The sequence below is a fragment of the Podarcis bocagei genome (genome assembly GCF_964188305.1).
Source record: "Podarcis bocagei genome assembly, chromosome: 18".
In the NCBI taxonomy this organism is placed as follows: Eukaryota; Metazoa; Chordata; class Lepidosauria; order Squamata; family Lacertidae; genus Podarcis; species Podarcis bocagei.
Genome location: NC_138144.1, coordinates 8,596,372 through 8,615,962, shown reverse-complemented (window position 1 = coordinate 8,615,962; position 19,591 = coordinate 8,596,372). Strand labels below are relative to the sequence as shown.

General features: G+C 46.0%; 1 protein-coding gene across 3 annotated transcripts in view; it reads left to right on the top strand.

Annotated features, from left to right (window-relative positions):
- Positions 1-19,591, top strand: part of KDM4B (lysine demethylase 4B) — a 192,671-nt gene that overhangs the window by 137,364 nt on the left and 35,716 nt on the right. For all 3 annotated transcript variants that reach the window (XR_014003632.1, XM_081177635.1, XM_081177636.1), the window contains exons 11-12: positions 8,556-9,049; positions 16,347-16,467. Coding sequence is in view for 2 of the 3 variants with exons in the window: in XM_081177635.1 (XP_081033761.1) it covers positions 8,556-9,049; positions 16,347-16,467 (615 nt within the window). In the remaining variant the exon portion in view is untranslated. The remainder of the gene's footprint in view (positions 1-8,555; positions 9,050-16,346; positions 16,468-19,591) is intronic.

Genomic DNA, 19,591 nt, shown 5'->3' with positions numbered 1-19,591 from the left:
ACTAGATTCACCTTCGCTCTTCTCCAGCTTCAGGCCCCTTCTCATATTCTTATGTTCTAACACCAGCAATCCCTCAGCTTGTAATTCCACTGTGTGGAAATGTAAGAAATTTGACAGGCGGGTAAAAAACTAGGTGGTGAGAAATATATTTGTTTGCGGGCTTCCGGGTTGACGCGATCTGGAAATGGCGGATTCCCTCCGAGCTGCGGAGGGAATCGGCTCTACCGAGGACGGGTCTTTGCCGCGCCGGCGACGCGGGGACCCTTAAAAACCGCAGGCGCGGATGCCTGCGGACTGAAGACTCGGCGGGTGCCTTAAGCGCCCCCCCTGATCCACGAAGAGCCTTTTTAAAGGCTGCGGAGAGGATACGGGGGGTGGCGTGGCACTGAGAGTCGACCGCTACCTCGGTGGAGCGAAGCCGCGAGCCATGACCAGAGAGCGCTGACTTCCTTCCTTGAAAATTTGGACTGAAAGAATCACCCGTGAGTAAGACGGATTGGGACTTTAAAAAAATTTGCCCTGAATTGGAGACGACCGGGGGGTGTGCTAAAAGGAAGTCCGCACCCCCCCCCTTGCAGAAGATCTAAGCAACGACATAAGAGCTAAGCTGGAGAGCCTACCCTTGGTGGGGTGAGTTAAAAAGGACATTAACTTTCAAGATTTGGCTAAAGGAAATTTTGGGCTGGAGAGTGGAGTTTTAGAAACCTTCTTTTTGTTTTAAACAACCCCCCCTCCCGGGCTCGGGAAAGTCCTGCCTGTGTGCCTGTGTAAGAGCTGCGGAGTTTGACAGCTGTCAAAGCTGTCAAACGGGCGGTTTAAAGTGGAAAAATCGCTATTTAAGATCCCTCTGGACTAAGACGAGTTATAATTGAGCTAAAATTGTTGGAAACAAAGTAATAACAATTTGTTAAAGGACTGTTGGAGAAAAGACTAATAAGTAACCAGATTCCCTCTAGGGGGAATTCTGTGAAACTACAATGGATACAATGGCTGTGGAAGGAAAGTTGCTAGTGGAAATCGAAAGGATGTTTCAATTGGTGGGAACCTTACAAGAGCAGAGCTTGGCCATGAATAAACAACTTGTGACTATGACCTTGGGAACAGGCAACTCTGCTCTCTGTATTGAGGACCTGAATGAGAAAGAATCCACAGCTGAATGGGAAACAATATCTACAGAGGTGGAAGAGACTAAACAACAAGAAAAAGAAGAAGCAACCTTGGGAAGTAACAACCATGACATCTGTGGAACACAAGCAAGGAGACGCTGGGAACCTATCTACCACAAGTCTGCGAAAGACACAGAAGAAGAAGGAGGAGGTCCCGGGGCAATATGGAATACAGGAACTTAAAAGAAAGAAATATCACTGGGGCCTCCGTTTGGACTCTGACTCTGAAGATACAGGCTTTGTGGAAATTTTTCAGCAGTTATTTTCAAATCTCCTTGTGGGAAGAGAATACACTTTGATGGTGAAAGAACTTTTTCCAGACTCGACGACTGACATAAAGGACTACCAACAAGACAGGCGGAGAGGGACTGAAAGGGACTTGAAAGCCTCGGACGTGAGGAACCCAGGCTGAGAATCTCGAATTTGGACTTCTATTGGGAAGGGACAAAAACCGGGGATGGGAGGGAGGGAAGAGGAGATTCTTAAAAACTCTTAAGACTTTTAGGTTTGGTTAATATGACTCTTAATTAAGACAAAATGAAAATCGATGGAAGAGAACTTAAGTCCAACTTAGGAAAATTAATTTTTATTATAAAAGAGGTAATAAGATGAATAAGATGGTTAAGAGGAGAAACACCAACTTGCTGATATAATCTTGGGAACTGGGATGCAAGAGGGGGGGTGGGGGGAAGTCAGGAAACAAGGTTACGAAATGGGGATTTGCTGATTTTATACATGTTTTTGTTTTGTGTCTTTTCTTTGTGTGTGTTTTGTTTTTATAAAAGCAGAAAACCAAATAAAAAAAAATTTTTTTTTAAAAAAAGAGAAATATATTTGTTTGCAATTACTCTGATTGGTCATAAGGGAGCATTAGTAGAAGGTGAAAAATTCTTAAATTCTTCATTTCCATTCTTAAATAAAATGACAGGAGGCTACAGTTTGCTTATGGCTACTGGGAGCAGGGTGTCTGAGCAGGACTTCCAGTATCAAAGCAGTGTCACTTCTTTATCCTGCACAACCCTTTGCCATTCGTTAGTTTTCTTTCATTTATTAAATTGGTATACCGCCCTTCACCCACAGATCTCAGGGCAGTTCACAACATAAAAACGACTAGCAGAAATAGAATAAGCTAGTTTGCGGTGGGGGGGGGGCTTCAAGTTGTAGAACTTAGATTTCTATCGCAAAGGCTCTGCTCCATTACTCCTCCGACTGTGGGTTGAGGGACATTAATATGTTCTGAAAAACACATTTAATTAAAATTAAGTCTCCTGAGAACTCAGAGAAGAGGCTGCCTACTGCATCTCAACATGTTTCCCTGTTTTGCATTTCTTCTGTCCAAATAGCTTATGTTGAGTGGGGTGGGGAGATAATTTTTTTGTATGCCTTTTTCAGAAGTGATTGGATCATCCAGTCATGAATGACACAGCAGAATTACCTGTTCTTAGGGGAGGTACGGTCATAAGCAGAGCAGGTGGGCTTCTCTGAGAATGGATAACTATTAACTCCGTAGGAACTCAAAAAGTTAACCCTCTTTGACTGCAAGAGGGAAGCATACCTTCAGCTTAATTTCAGAAAAGAAGTGTGCCTTTAGCAATCAGAGGTTTGGGGAATATTCCTCCTGTTCCACTCTTGCATGTGTGTAATGTGTTTGTGTTTAATAAAATACTGATTTTTTAGCTTCTTTGGGCACTGTCAGGGAACTGACATCGGAGCGAGAGGCGAAGGGGAGGCTCCCAGATGATGCTGGCGAAGGACCCAGCAGCAGGGGGAGAAACAGCTCAGGACAGGGCTCCGGGACTCTTCACTGGACATCAGTGAGGAGAGCCCAGGTCCTCCGCTACCCACGCCTTCCCTGCGCAGAAGACTCCCGCGCAGTGAGAGGAGGAGGAGACTGGGTGTCAAACAACTTTTATGTTGGAAGAGGTTCAAGAAACGCCCACTGACGGATTCTGCCAGTGACTGAGGCAGCCACGATGAGAAGGGGCTGCACAGTCAGAAAGTTTTAACAAAGCAAATTAACCGAGAAAGGCGCCAGTTTACGCACGAGTAACTCATACCCATTACAGGCACTTTTTGAAATGAAAAGGCAGGGTAAAAAAATTGTTTGCAAACATTGCATTGTACAACCCTGATTTAATTGGGATCTGCCCATGTTTCTTTTTTCAGTAGCTTGATTCTGCAATAATTTTGTGCAGGAAAGCCAGGAATACAATACACTGCTCCCAGTCCTTGTCGCTCCTAGATTTTGTTGGACCCATTTGTTTTACTCCTTAGGCAAGGAGCCACTGGTGTGCGGCAAAGGAGTTGCACAACCAGAGCAAGTGACTCCCTGCCGCTCCATCTTGAAAGAGCCAACAGCACATTGAGCAGGACGTGCTTGGCTTCTGTACGAGCCCCAACAGTTACAGCATGGAATAAATGGCCTGAAAAATGCCGATGTCTCCTGGGGGGATGAGAGATAAGTGGCACAGGCAGAGCTGAGGAGCCTTGAGAAGAGAAGAGGGGAAGATGAATTGCTGTGTTCAAGATGAACAGCTTTTAAATTGGAGCTGAGCCCCGCTACTGGCAACTGCTTAACTGCCTGCATCGGTGGGATGGAGACTTTTCTTCCAGCCCTGTTACTGAAATTCTGACTTTGTGGCTGAGTAGCTTTTGATGCTGCTTCTCGGATGTTGCTGTTATCAGCCTGGACTTTCTTATTTTCTGTTGAAACCTTAGGAAGCAGTGCTTGTTTATTGTGAGCTCTGGAGTAGAGAGCCAGCCTTTTCTTCAGGCTCCCACTCAGACCTTATAAGTAAATGTGCAAAAAACAACAACCCTAAATTGTGTGAAGGAAATAAGTGGCAAGCAATTCATCTGTGAGTAGCGTCAGACAACTGCGGAGTATTTTTATGGCCCTCAAATAATAATAATAATAATAATAATAATAATAATAATAATAATAATAATAATAATAATACAGTTCTCATTCATGGAGATGGTTGCGTGTACAGTTGCCAGTCAATGAAATGTACAGAAATGAAGTGATGTGAATCCGCCCTTGGAAAAGAGTTAGGAGTGCAGACTCCCCTCCAAAGCGTGCCTATGAACTGTTTCTTCTGTGAATCGTTACATCTGCATCTCTTCATAATTAGGGCAGAGTCCCCTCTAGAAACAGAGAAAAGGAGACCTTGTGGATTCAGACCAAAGGCTCATCTCATACTCCAGCATCTTGTTCCCCACAATGGCCCACTAGATGTTTCCAGAAAGCCCATAAGCAGGACACAAAGGCAAATTGCCTTCATGGGCCTGTTGTTGCTCTCAGCAGCTGGTATTCAGTGACATAATTGCCTCTGAACCTGAAGGGTGTATATAGCCATCTCAGGTAGTAACCCTTGGCTGTTGACTAGATTGATTTAAGCTCTTCTGAGAGGGTAATGGACTCCTGCACGTGGCGCATGTGGCAACGGTACAACATACTCCTGAATAGCAACCTGACATGGGTCTGGCCTCAGGCAGCAGGCCTCTTTAAGGAAAAATATTGATCATCATCACCATACCTGATAGGTGCCGAAAGACAGGAAGCATTGGACAAAGAACCCTGATTGCAGGCTTAAAAGGGCCAGCCCACGAATACTCCCCATCTTGCCTGCCCAGTGATTTTAGGATGGGGATTTTAGAAGGATCAGAATTGTTCCTTTGCTGAAGCAAGGTGTACCCTCAACAGGTGAGAATGCACCTTGATCCAGCAGAGGAGCAATCAGCTGGCGGACCATGCCTTGCTCAGGGAAGGGGACTGGTTCCCATTCAGCTCTTCCCCAGCCCTGCTCCTTTCAACCTCTTCAGCAGAGGTTGAAAGCAGCAGCTCAAGGCTGCTTGCAAAGAGCTTTGCAAGCCCCCCTGCTGCTGCTGCTTTCATCCTACCAAATCAACTGTGGGGAAAGGTTACAGCATTTTGGGGGCTTTATAGTTTAGAGGGGAAGGTGTGTAAAAGGAAACATGATAGAGGTGTATAAAATTATGCATGGCATGGAGAAAGCGGATAGAGGAATGTTTTCTCCCTCTCACAACGCCAGAACTGGTAGACGTCCCATGAAGCCGGAAGTTGGAAGATTCAGGACAAATAACATTTTTCACACAATGTGTAGTTGAACTATGGAATTCGTCAGCGAGGGCCACAAAAGTGGATGGCTTTAAAAGAGAATTAGATCCACAGAGGATAAGGCTTCTGAGTGCCAGATGTTGAGATCACTAGTGGGGAGAGTGCCAGTGTGTTCAGGGGTAACCGACCTGTTAATCACGTGATGTCATAATGACATCAGATAATTCCCAAAAGTTGGCTTGCCAGAGGTATTGGGGAGATAAAAGGTCTGCTCCACCAGGTCAAAAAGCTTCCGCACCCCTGCTCTGAAATAGTTCCACTTGCCACCGACTGCTGCCAAAGCCACCTGTTTAGAAGTCAGTGAAGGACAGTGCATTGTAATCGCAGGAAGGGGGGCAGCTTCCACCCCCTACCCAACCCGGAGTGTAAATGCAATCTTACATTTTGTGGCCAGGGAGAGATCCAATTTGACTTCTCATTTGATGCATTCATTTCTCTAAGGAAATTCTAAATTCCTTTCATGCAGTGCCTCAAAACCAGCTTTATCTTGAAGTATTGTTTACACAAATGCACCCCTGACTATTTTTGGCTAGATCTCATTAACTTTTCTTTATTTTATTTTTAAATAAATTGGTGTAAATAAGGCTCTTGGAATAACCGGCTTCTGGGAAATGTTGTGACACAGACTTCTGCCAGCAATAGGCTTCTGCAGGGGGAGTCTTAACAACTTCATCTAGCTCCGAGCTTACTTATTTCGTAGAGCCCCATGCTGTGCTTTGGCTTAGCTGATCCCCCTCCCCGGGCTTTGCAATGTGTTAAGCCCTGGCCTGTAGCCTTTGCTGGGCTTTAATGTCAGCATCTCAAGATTGGGAGGCGAGCTGTTAAATCTTCCTGATGGTGGTTACAGTTCCCCATTTCTCTTTGCCTTCCATCTCACTCCCCTTTGAGTACCCTATTCGTAAAGGAGAGTGACCTTTTATAGTTGTCCAGACATCTTGTAGGTGAAAAACAATCTCTCAAGAATCAAATTGTGTGTGTGTGTGTGTGTGTGTGTGTGTGTGTGCTGGAGGGGTTGGCGCTTTCTTGGTGGAACATCTATTATTTACTGTCCCTTGAATGGACTTGATAACTTTATTCATGAAGCTACTGGGGGAGGGGGAATAAAGTTCCATTAATTCACTACAAATGCAATAAAGGCAGCAGTTTTGAGGCAGCTGCCATCATGACCCACTGGAGGGCTGGCAGAAATTTCAATTTGGGGGTGAATGTGTACTGGAATACTCGGAAAACAAAGTGGCAGTCGGGGGTAGGGAGTGCTCTTGTTTTATGGGTGGCCCTCTGTCTAGATGGGAAAATACTGAGGCATCTATCTGCCTAGTGAGTGTGCGTGCGATCTCAAAAGTGCACTCGTGAGTTGACAGTGGGGAGATAAAATGGATGGTGGTGGCTTCTGAGCAGGGTGGGGGCACTGGGCAGGAAGAGATGAGAAGAGAGGATTGAGAGAAAAAGAAAAAAACGCATCACTGGCATTTTGTGATAGACCCCAGTTCAATGCCTGGCTTGATTCATGTCCTACGTTGCTGCCGCTGCTTTCAGAGACCTTGCAGGAGAAGCTGTTTGGCAGAGAAGTGATTTAGGGGTCTCTGTTCAATGCCTCATTTCCCAAGTTTTGTTGACTGCCCAGCATGTAATGGCAGGGCTTATGTGTATGGAATGAACTTAAACCGAGTGTCTGACTGCTGGGCTTGAAGGCATTGGGGAGCAAAGACTCATCTTTTGCCACAAAAGGAGCTCTTGTCTGTTCTTAGATCTTTTTTTAGAGTAGTGGGAGAAACTGAACCCAGCAATCTGGAAACCACACAGGTTTGTTTTTAAAATAAAAATAAAAGATGGACTATGTTGAGTTTTATAACGTCTTCATGGTCACTTCTGAGGTTCACTCTTCATTCTCTCTGGCCTGACAATGAGCATTCTACTTTCTCATCACTCACTTAGGCCGTGTTTGCATTAACGGTTACTTCAGTTTGTGCCATCCCTTAATTCACATTAACTCCTGTTCTCTTCACACTGAGAGAGGAGATGAAAGTCATTGCAGGCTTTCGTTTAAAACCTGCCTGTGTTCTTGAATCATTTGTACTGGAAGCACGTCTTTACATGACTTCACTGAATGTCACCCGTCTTGGGAACAGGTGAGGGATGTATTCTTCTACACAAGGAGGGTGTTGGTAGCACAGAGATGGAATTAAGAGTTTTAGCAGAAGCTCTGCTTTGTCTCCCTGCACCATCAGAGACTTCGGGAAAGAGGGTGATCTGGTGTGTTATATAAAATCCTGCGAATCTCAGCATTTTTAAAGGCAATTTTGATTGGTGTTGCATTTGTGGAACTTCAGCCCCAGAGAGATGTGACCAATTCTACCCTGTTTTTCATCTAGATGCCAAGTTAAGACTTCCTGGGCCAGGTTCAGCTAAGTTCCCCCCACCCAAATCTCCTCAAATCTGCTCGGGCAACTTGGGAGAACCCCCAGAACAGCACACTGAGAAAGGAGATACTGTTTTGTCTGCCAAGCAGAAATGCTTGCACTAGTGTGGCATAGAATTCCACCCCCAGTGTTTGCCGCAGAGGCGGTTGATTTTAATTTTTGGTAGATTTAATGGGTGCTGTTTTGCTAGTATGCTTTAGTGAGGTTGTAATCCACCCTGAAATCAATTGTTGTGCGAAATTATTATCAATTTTCCAATTAAGCACCAGCAGCATGCTGATTTTTTAGCCCTTAAGGCTAAGTGACATGGGTCTAGGTCTTAAAGCTGAGTATTTAAGATTAAATACTGGTTAGGGAATGTCTGATGATAATGAATTGTGAATCTAAGGCAGGGATCCTTCTGTACAGACTTTCTTGGGTGTTAAGATCAGCAGAAGTCCATTTGGGTAGTTTTGCTGCCCTCAGAAGTTCAGGTGAAAGTGGCCTGGAAGAGGGAATTCTCTGTGGTAGTCCCTATGTTGTAAGATTCCTTCACTGCAGAGGTGTGTCTGATTATTTAAATGTACAGCTTTGGGCAAGTGCTACACCCTGGTCTTTGACTCCTGAAATGTGTGTGTTCAGGACCCTCCCTATTCCCGTGACTGGAACTTCTTGTAAATGTTTTAAATTATGAATTCTAAATCACCGTAACCTGGCATGGGAGCTGCTAGTGAAGGGCAGGTAACAATTACAGTTATGGGGTGAAAGGAAGAATTTAATGTGAGGCTTTGTTGTTGTGAGTTTGGCAGTAGCCTTGTTGGAACTGATCATCTTCTTTTGTCAAAACAGGGGAATGCAAGCCGAAGACCCGAATCCCAAAAGTGAAAGGAGAAAGGAAGAAGAAGCAGCACCCCCACCCTTTGCCCCAGCCACCTCAGCTCCCATTGCAACAACTTCTGCCTCCCCTGTTACTCCCACAGCCACCTTTGCTGAAGCAGCGGGAGGGGCAGCATCAGGTCCGTTCAGAGAAGGGGGGGCCTGAAGCCCAGCCCCCCAAGTCTGCATCAGTGGAAGAAAGCATCCCCCCAATGCCTGCCCTCGATGCCCTGCCCTCCGAAGCTCCTGGTGAGGAGGAAGGGTTGAAGCCACGCCGCATTATCCCAATGCTCTTTGTGGTTCCACGGCCCAAAAAGACATCTTCAGAAAAGAAGCATGCCTCGTCCCAAGACGTGCTTGAGAGGTTCGTCACGCAAGAGCAGGTGGCCCCCTTGGATCTTGGGGTGAAAGATGAGAGCGGCGAGGGAGAAAACGCAGATGTGCCTGCTGAGCCTAGTAAATTGCAGGTAGTGTTGAGTGTGGTGGGGTCTACGTAATGAACGTCTCGTGGTTAAGCAGCCAGGTCAGGGTATAGCAAGTTTCCCTAGGTCCTCATTTGAAATTCCTTGCACCTCCAAACATAGTGGACAAGGAAGCAGAAGCAGCCACCACATTCCAAACCAATCCTTGAAAAGTTGTATAGAGGCCGCTGCACCATAAACTCCTCAATTTCCCTCTATGCCATGCTCCATGCCCACGCTGGACAGCCTCCCTCTGATGACGCCCAGTGAAAGGCTTACATTTCAGAGCCCCTGAAATCTTTTGGGCAGCCACTATTTTCTGGGCCTCCAACACAGTGCCCTCCACTGTTTAACGTTGACCCTGGTTTCCTGTAAGAACCTGGTTGACCCATAAGGAAGTTCTATGAGTGACAGTGCTGTGGGCTTCTAGTCTGTATATAGGATGTTTCAGGGGGCTGGTTTCCTTTCTGCCTGGTGTGTCATTGTTCTTCCTTCTGCTCCCTTCTTTGCTCATGTCCCTCTGTCTTCCCTGCCCAGAGAGGTGTAGAATAGGTTTAGCCAATATTGGTTGAACTGTCAGTACCTAGTAGGGATGACATGAAGGGATTCAGAGTGTTGACATGCTGCTTCCGGTCTCGCCTGGGCTAGCACTCAGGTTGCATCCACAGAAGTGCTGGACAAACCTATCCTTCCACAACGCACTCCTTTTTTAACAAAAGAGGATTGATGCAGTGCTTGGTAATCCATGCTGCTATCACTGCCAGTGCACTGTGGAAGCTAATGGTGCAGTTGTGCCTGCTGTGGGTTGGTTGTGTGTCCTGTGTGTAATCAGCTTGTAGACCTGTGCTGGTGTGAGCAGAGTCCCAAGTCCAGGCTTCAAGATCTCTCTTTTTCCCTGCTCCAATCCCCCACATCCAGGATGATGAGACTTCTGTTCCCTGGTGCACAAGGCTGCTCTTCCCAAACAAATCCGGCAAAGATAAATGTTTTTGGCGAAATCCTCCGCTGCCTTCTAGCATTCTTTTTTTCCTTTTTAAAGACAAATGCAAATCCAACGCCTCCTTTGCAGCTCTGCAAGATAGGTCACTATTGGTTCCATTTCACTGGTGGGGAACAGAGTGCTTGTGTCTTCACAGTCAGTGCATAACAGAGGACAGACCTGAGCCCAGGAGAAGCCAAACCTCCTAGTCACTGGAACAACATGGGTTCTCTGATGAGATTGCCTTTTTGGATCATAACAGTCTTCTGATTGAAGATGCAGCATTGATAATCTGTTGATGCTTGGATTGTTTGTGAACACCATGTGTTTAGCTTGCCGGGCCGGGAAGATGATGACAGGAATGGCTTAGTTCTCGCCCATCCCCAAACACCTGATTATTTCTCAGAGACGTTAGTGCTGCTTTCCCCCTCTGATGAATCTGAACATGAAATAACCTCAACTGTGAGGACTAAGAATCACTCCCCCAGGTGACAAGGCAGGGAAGCTTAGTTGACCCTCATCCTTTCAGGCCATCTAGGTATTGGCAGGCTAGTACAAGCATTTTTGGGTTTGCTTGCAAGGCTTGCTTAGCATTGTTCTTCTTAGCTCTTGAGCTTCTGATGTGTTTATCTTGTGCTCCAGCAAAAGGAATGATCCCTGCCTCAGCCAGATAATTTACGCACACAGTTCAAAAAGTTGGACTGAGGGGAGGGACTTGATGCTTAGAAATTAAATGATGGCAAATAGGAAATTTGCTGTATATATTTTTTCAGCCACACATGTGGTCTGTATGCATTTGTACCTAGTAAGAGGACAAAAAGGGCACCTTGTGGGCTTGTAGTCTGCAGGGTCCTGACAGAACTGCCCTGTTGTAACATTTTCTCATGGTTTGTGTGTTACCTGGAGAGGAATTGTACCAATTTTGAAACTGTGTGCTTTGAATCAAGTTCATCAGATTTTAATGTTCAGGGCCTATCCTCACTTTAAAAGGAGTTTGGGGTTTTGTATGTTTAATCAATCTGTCTACCCTTCTGTAAATCACCTAGTGGTTTTGTAAGTCTTGTGTTTTTGGAATTCCTTTTAAATTGGGCAGGCATTGAGTAGAGGTTTGACCTAGTGCTTGACTCTTGCCAAGTGGGAATTCCCCCAGTGATATCTCAGAATGCAGTATTGGAATTGGTGGCTACAGACAGTTCATCTGAAAGTGCAGTGTGATGTTGTCAGGCTTATAGGAGTTTGAAATGGCTTCTTGTTGAGACAAAGCCCCATCAGCTCACTGGGCAGACTCTTCTTTCTGTGTGCTTCTCATCTGACTCTGTCTTTGACCTGTTGTGTTTGGCCGGTGATATCACCTTCTTCTTCAGCCTTTAAGTGGCTCACTCAGTTGGCCTGCAAACTTTTTATTTATTTTATTACATGTATATTGCATCTTTCTTCCAAGGAGCTCAAGGTGGCATACATGGTTTTTCCTCTCCCATTTTATCCTCACAGCAGCCCTGTGAGGTAGGTTAAGCTAAGAAACCATGACTGGCCCAAAGTCACCCACAGAGCTTCACAACTTGAGTGGGGACTAGAATCCCAGGTCTTAGTCCAGTACGCTAACCACTACTCCACACTGGTTCTTGACATGACCACCACCCCTGCCTCATCCACCCCACATGCACCCATTATATTTCTCTCCAAGCAGAGAGATTTGCTTAATGACACTGTCATTTATGTCAATGTTATATACTTTATATCATGTTGTTCCCTGAGTATAATATTTCCTCAGGGCCCAAAAGGAATGACCTTAATAAGGGAGCCATTGATAGGGAAGAATTTGTGCTTATAAGCAAAGAACCACTGTACCGTTGTTGAAGTGAGATAAACTTGAAGTAAATCAGGCAGATCTCCAAAGCCCAAGAAATTTGGGGTGCTCTTGTTGTGTGTTGTCTGTTTCTCTGTCAAATTGTTTGTCTGTGTTGAATTGTGTGCCCTTTCGAACGCTGCCTTCCACCCTCAGCCCCTGGAATGTGAACAGGGTTGCCCAGATGAGTGTGCTGCAGTGTAAACTGAGTGGTTCAGGATGTATTATTATTTTTTTCTAATGTGGGGAGGTGGCCATTGCACATTCCAGTGTAAGTAACGCACCTTCACCTGTTGCAGGCAGTCCTACGCTCGGATGATATCACCTTGTGGAGGATCCCTAGAAGGGAGAGGCGGGAGTTGTTCAAGCGAGTTAGCGGCAAGCCAGCGAGATACGCTGCAGCTTTGTTCACCCGTATGGTCCCCCCGGATGAGCTGCGGAGGTGGCGAAGCACTGTTAGCTATCGCGGGGGCAGAGGGAAGCGTGCTCTGCCACACAACGTGGTTGCCCGCTTGAGGCACCTTTTGTACAAGCAGTACTCGGACATAGTGGCGGCTGACTGGAGAAAAATCCGGTTGAAAATCAACAAGATCCTTTGGGCTTAACGGGGCCGCCTCTGGGTGCCTCTGCCCAGTCCTGAGTGGCGCTGGAATGCACTTGGCTCTTCATGGGAGTTCTCCATGGCTGGCTGCGCCAGACGCCTCCAAGAAATCAGACTGTGCTGCAACCTGTTAAGTGCCTGATGCCAAAGCAGAACTCTTATTTGCCCGTGTTTGTGCTGCTGGCCAGCGCATGGGCGGAGCAGGTGCAATGTTTTACACTGTCTGGCTGTGAAGTGCCTGTGGCTTGTAGCCTGGCAATAAATGGTGGTGTTGCTGTTTTCATTTTCTTTCTTTCCTTGTGGTCTCTTTTGTCCCCCTTTGAGTTTTTAGGCTGGTATTCTGTGTCTGTTTGATGTAAGACCATCTGGCTGAGCATTAGAAACAAATGGAACCTATGCTTGGCAGCCCCAGGTGGTGATGGAGGGCAGCGCTTCCGATGTGGCAGGAGGGCCTGTGAACATACGGTTTTCCCTGGCATAAATACCCCATTGCTCTTTAAAGATGGGCATTTTTTACTGTCAGAGTTTCTATCCCTTATTGGCCCGTGCAGCTTTCCACTTTTTGTGCATGCTGGTGTCACAGGATTTCCTTAAAATTGTACTCCAAGAGGAGGAGGAGGAGGAGGAGGAGGAGGAGGAGGAGGAGGAGGAGGAAGAAGAAGAAGAAGAAGAAGAAGAAGAAGAAGAAGAAGAAGAAGAAGAAGAATGCATTAGTAGTATTATAAGAAGCTGGGGATAGCTAGGAGCAGAATAGGGGGGTGAGGGGGAAGTTTGGGCCTTGAACGAAATACACTTTGAAGGCTGCAATTATATTTTTGGGGTGATAGTGGAAGCAGGCTGAAAAAGTGTCAGCTACCATAGAATAAGTCCCCCCATAGCCAAGAGCAGTGCTGCCATCTCAGGGGAGCATAGAGCTTGCAGTTCCACAGAGAAACAACGTGTGGCTGAACTACTTGGGAACTCCTTGCTGACAGACATCGTTACTTCAGGGTAATGTCCCCAAAAAGGTAGAACGAGAGGTGTATTCCAGAAGAGCTCTTCCTCTCTGCTGCCAAGTGGTGAAGAGTTTTTATAAAAATGTGTAACTAGGAAATAACTGCAGGGCTGTCTTAGCTTGTCGTGAGTTGTTGTTTTTTCCAGAATCCAGAGCAGCAAATATTGAACCCTCTCCTGCAGTTCCCCTTCGTACACTGTCCCAATTCTCAGAAGCAGAGAACAAAGGTGTTTGGCTTGTCTCCCGAGCCAAGACATAAGAGCAGCACAGTTGTGTCTCAGCTGTATTGCTTCAGACTACTCATGTGACTGAACCTTTGTAGGCGTGTGGAGGCACACACAGGCGCACTCGCACACTGAGGAAACTAAAGGACACAACCGACTGAGCCATTACTTTCCACGGGTCTTTGTTCCATGGAACAAGTCCCCAGTCCGGGTCATAAAAGTGTATATTTTCTCCTTTCCACTCACCCATGGATATTGGCATTGAGAATAAAAATAGCACGATTAATTCTAGATAGATTACCCCTGAGTCTTGTTTTGGCATAAAAAGTTGTGATTGGTAGGCTCTTCTCTGGTACTGTATACTCGGTCAGCATTCCACGAACCTTACCTTAGCACAGTCCCTGACACGTTTTTTTTTAAAAAGCAAATTGATTTCTGGATAAAAAGGAAAAGCCCACACAGCTCCCTCAGTGGTGCACAAAGAATGTAGAAGAAGAAAAGGGCCCTGACTCTTCTCCACTGCAGAACTGAGAATTACTGAAACACACAGAATTTCCTTGGAGTGCCTATACTGAGTCACCATCACTAGGCAACCCTTTCTCTGACAGAGCATTTCTAGCATAATTGGCTTTGTGGGCTTTAAAATTCAGATGGATGTGTGTGTGTGTGCATATATGTCAGCAGGTAGGTGTGACAATTGTGTGTATTCATTGGTTTTGCTATGAAAGCTACTAGGAGTTTGAACACAACGCATGCGGAAGGAGAAACAAGCCGGTGCCTCAACTGGGGACATGAAGTCTGCCTGGTAAATGAAAAGCTTATGTCAGTAAGAACTGTTCAGTTATGGCTCTCCCAGCTCTGTGCATCGTTTAATCCAGCCTTCCTGAGCAGACGCAGGCTACGCTATCACGGGAGCGGAGATGGCCAGCTCCTGGATGCCCATGAATCACCATGTTCTCCAGAATGCAGCCCAAGAGTCTGAATGTGTATCTTGCCACATTAGCAGAGCTCCTTGTCAACCAGCACAGTGAAGTGTTCACCATCTGGACCATTCATTAGAGGGAGGGCTGTGGCTGCCCAGTGTAGAACAACTGCTTTGTATGCAAAAGTCCCCAGACCCAATTGTCAGCATCACCTGGTAAATCTGGGAAAGACCCCTGTAAGAAACTCTGAGTTATCACTGTCAGTACTGAGCAAGGCTGCCCCCCGGTCTGCCTTGATTTAGGGTTGCCCCCCTTGATCTGAGTTGCTTTTTAAATCGACCCTCTTTTTTTTTTTTAGAATAAAAAAATTCCTTCCAGTAGCACCTTAAAGACCAACTAAGTTAGTTCTAGGTATGAGCTTTCGTGTGCATGCACACTTCTTCAGATACACTTTTTTTTTTAGAACCAGGATGACTAGACTCATACTTTATCTTGGGAGAAAGGACCATAGCTCAGATCTGGTGGACTAAGGTCTCAGATTTTGTCCCCAGCATCTCCAGATAGGAATGGGACTCCCATCTGAAACCCCAGGGAGCTGCTGCCAGTCAGCTTATATAGACAGCACTTAGTTTGGTGGACCAATGAAGTTGTGACTGTTAAAGTGGCACAAGAGTGCTTCAAATCTATGGCATGGATGCGACCCTTGCCTGTGTGCAATCCCTTCCCTGTCTCTAGAAGGTTGGCGAAAGTTAAAATACTGTCTTAAAATCAACACAGAATGGCCGATACCTTGTGTTAGTCATAACTGAGTATGGTTTAATTTGATGATATTGCCCATTTTTAAAAAAAACATCTAAAAATTATTCTTTGCAATAAAATGTGACTTGTTAAACCGAGACGCCCAGATTATAAAAACCACAAGTGTTCTAAAAAACCTGGTTTTAATATAAAGATTTTCATCTGGGGATGAAAAGACTACAAGACTTGTGCCAGACGAACCTATTTCACAAGTGGAGTGTCACTACTGAGAAAGCCCTCCCTTTAGTAGCTCTTTGAATAGAGTGCCCCTGTCACATACTTATCCAGTCCTGCTTTTAAAAGCCTCTTTTAGAAAAGAAAAATTTTCAACCCCCCCCCCCATTAGCTGTTTTCATTGCCCAAATGCTGTCTCTAATGTCATTAAAAAGGTCTTCAGAACTTTCACGCTGGAGTATCCATATAGAAAATAACCGTAACCCTTCTCAAAGGTACATGTGTTACATGCTCTTGCAATCCTGTGCAAGGGGAGGGATTTGCTGTAGAATTCAGGGCTTTGAGGGCTTCTGCTTTGATTTGATTGAGGTTTCTAGCCCTTGTGGTGGCGGAGAAAGGCTTGAAAGCGTATGTGCAATGCAGAAGAGTCCTTTCAGTGACTTCTGTAGTTCCATGCTCCTCATTCATGGCAGAAGCAGGCTGGGTTAAGCAAAATTGACAAGCACTGCGTTCACTTTCAGAGTTTACATTGCTCTGTTGTGGAATTTGGGCTTTTGTAGCATAAGGGGATGCACAGCTCTGACTATGCTCCCCCCCCAACTCGCAGGACTTTGCTGACCTGGTATCACCACAGGGCAAAGGGTAGCGATGACCTGCCTTGAAGCTTTTCACTGTAACATGCGCCTTGCTTCCACCACCCTGAGTTAGCTGACATATATTGAAATAATACGGTTGTATTGTTTTGTCATTGTTCCCCCCGCCAGACAACTTCTACTTTCTCTAAACTGAAGATGGAGATTAAGAAAAGTCGCCGCCACCCGCTGGGCAAACCACCCACACGCTCCCCACTTTCTGTGGTGAAACAGGAAGCTTCAAGTGATGAGGGTAAGTATACAGGTTCTTCCAAACGTGAGACCCTGTGCATACAAACCTGTTGAGTGAGGGAGGACATATTGGTTTCTTTTTTATTAAGTGTTCATCTGTACATCTCTTTAAGGCCACCAGAATGATATTTTCATTTATTCATTCATTTATTCTATCCCATCTTTTTCTCCAAGGTGATGTATATACTTCTCCCCTTCCCCACAACAACCCTGTGAGGTAGGTTAGGCTGAGAATTGTGACTGGCCCAAGGTCACACCCAGTGAGCCAAGTGGGGATTTGAACCCTTGTCTTCCGGGTCCTAGTCCAGTACTCTTAACCACTACACCATGCTGACTCTCTCAATTTCCCCCTCGCCTGTCTGGTTGGCTGCTTGCTGACTGAGGAACCAATACCTCAAGGACCGCCTCTTCGCCATATGCACCAACATGGACCCTACAATCCTGTACCCCCTGCACCAGAGGTCTGGAGGGTGGTAGCACAAGAATGGGCCTTTTCAGTGGTGGCTCCCTGTTTGTGGAATGGTTTCCGCAGGGAGGCTCACCTGGTACCATCATATTATATATATTTCGTTGTCAGGCAGAAATGTTCCTCTATAATTCCTCTATACTTTTGCCTCTTAAACTACCTGTGGCCTTTTAGAGTGGGTGAGATTTATTAATTTCCCATACCCCCTTGATTTTAATGTATCTATGTGGATTTGTTTCTAGTTTGTTTGGTTGATTGCTCATAAGTTGCTTTGAGTTGCCTTGGAGAAGAAAAAGTGACTAACAAATTTTATTAGCAATAGTAAATCATAATATCCAACCAAGTCATCTGTATCTTTCAAAACCTCACGTGCCATAAGGAATCCGTTAATCCTGCAGGTGCCATAGCATTTCAGGAGTTTTATCTGCCAATGCAGGCCAGTGGCTTCCTTTTTAGAATGTGGGCATCAGAAAGGAACAACTTTGTAGCTCCTGACACTGGGATGTGGCAGTAGCAGGCAGGGCAAAGCATAAATGCCTCTTAGCACATGATCAGACACACAGTTGTGCATACATGGACACACACCTGGCGTGGACTGCGGAAAGTGCTCAGGAGCCAGAGGTCCCCGTTCCCTATGACTATAGAAGTGGGCCATTGTTATCCTATGTCCAGACTGATGGTTCAAGTCTTCTTCGAAACAAAATGTCGTCGTCCCATCCCCCCTACAGTGAAGAGGATTATCCTCAAGTGCTTGAATCTGCAAGGCTGTGCTAATCAGATTTGTAACTGCCACAATGCGTGGGAGAGACTCCTCCAGTTCCGGCCTTGTCTCGTGCCAAGGGGCTGGGTGTTGATGGAGTTCTGCAAAACTTTTCCGTTTGCCTGTATCTATTCTCTTCCCTCATCATTTCCCCTTAGGGGAGTTTGGGCAGAAAAAATACATACATTTAAGTTGCAGGTGAGCAGTGCATCTGTAGCGCTTCTGGTCCAGGCAGGGAAGGGTAGTCATACATTACTGATAGATTCCTTCGAAAGGAGCATGGGCAGATGTGGGTGGGGCAGCTGCACGGGAAATGGAACCCAGGAAGTCAAGTGCTCCCAAAGGTGTGTGATGGTTTCCTCAGAGCCTTGGGCACCTACCTGCACTTATATGGTGATGAGGCTGAGGCACTGCTGGGTGGTCATTGCAGGCAGGTGCGTGGGTATTGTGGTGTGCCCAAGGCTGCAGAGGGTAGCATCACTCCACTGGAAGTTCTTCCATCCCATTAGGATGACACAAGGCCTACATGCCACATTCTGCTGAGGTCATGATCTAGGTCCTGATGCAGGGCCAGCTGCAGATGCCTTGTTTCCCAGGGAAAGGCAGGAAACCCCATCTCCTCTTTTTTAGGTAGAGGTTGGGCCCTGCTCTGTCACCAGGACTGTCAGGCAAAGAGAGGAATACTTCCTTTCTCCCCTCTCCCTTCTCCATCCACTCTGGGTGCTAGGATGCTAGGTTAAGAGGAGGTTAAGGGGTGATATGATAGCCATGTTCAAATATATAAAAGGATGTCACATAGAGGAGGGAGAAAGGTTGTTTTCTGCTGCTCCAGAGAAGCGGACACGGAGCAATGGATCCAAACTACAAGAAAGAAGATTCCACCTAAACATTAGGAAGAACTTCCTGACAGTAAGAGCTGTTCGACAGTGGAATTTGCTCCCAAGGAGTGTGGTGGAGTCTCCTACTTTGGAGGTCTTTAAGCAGAGGCTTGACAACCATATGTCAGGAGTGCTCTGATGGTGTTTCCTGCTTGGCAGGGGGTTGGACTCGATGGCCCTTGTGGTCTCTTCCAACTCTAGGATTCTATGATTCTAGGGCAGGCACAGCTCCTAAACTAGTTCTGGTTTGGGGACAATCCATGCTTAGATGTTGCCGTTTCTGCAGAAGTTGCACCCTGGGATGGCTGCAGCTATGAACATCCAGTTCAATGATATCCTCATTCACTGTAGAAAAGTGGAACACTGGATTTGTCATGATAAGTTTTGCAGTGGGTGGCACACATGCTGTGCACCCCAGAGAATTGGTTCTCTCTGCTGGGGAGAGTAGGGTGGTGGTATTTGGCTCTCAGCCAGTGCTATTTGGGCCTGGAGATACTCCATACCTCTTTTTCTGTTTCCTCTTACCTGTTATTTTTGCTGCTAAGGAAATGTTAACTTATCTGAAAGTATTCACTGTTTGCTGATGTGCTAGGTCCTGAAACTGGGAAGTCTCTCCTGTACAGGATTGCAAGTTACAAAGCAGAATTGCATTGCTTTTTCTATTGCAGAGAGTAGGACCAGCACATTTGAGCATACCTTCCATACATTGTGAAAAAGGAACTTATCACATTAAGCCCAATGGTCTGTTTTCATCGCGAGACACAGAAGAGATACTTTCGTTAGCCACTTTACGTTACTACATGTGCACACTTCCTTCCTTTCTCTTCTTACCCCTTGCCCTTCTCTCAGATGCGTCCCTCTGGATTTTTCTTCATTCCCTCGTTCTTCTAGATTATTCCCATTGCAAGCCCCTTCCAGCTTCCTTGTATTTTATTCCCCTGCCCTCCACTTCTCTTAGGCCTATCCTTCTCCTGGGCTGTTTGAATTGCCCTGGCTCTCTTTAAATCCTAAGCAGCTGAAT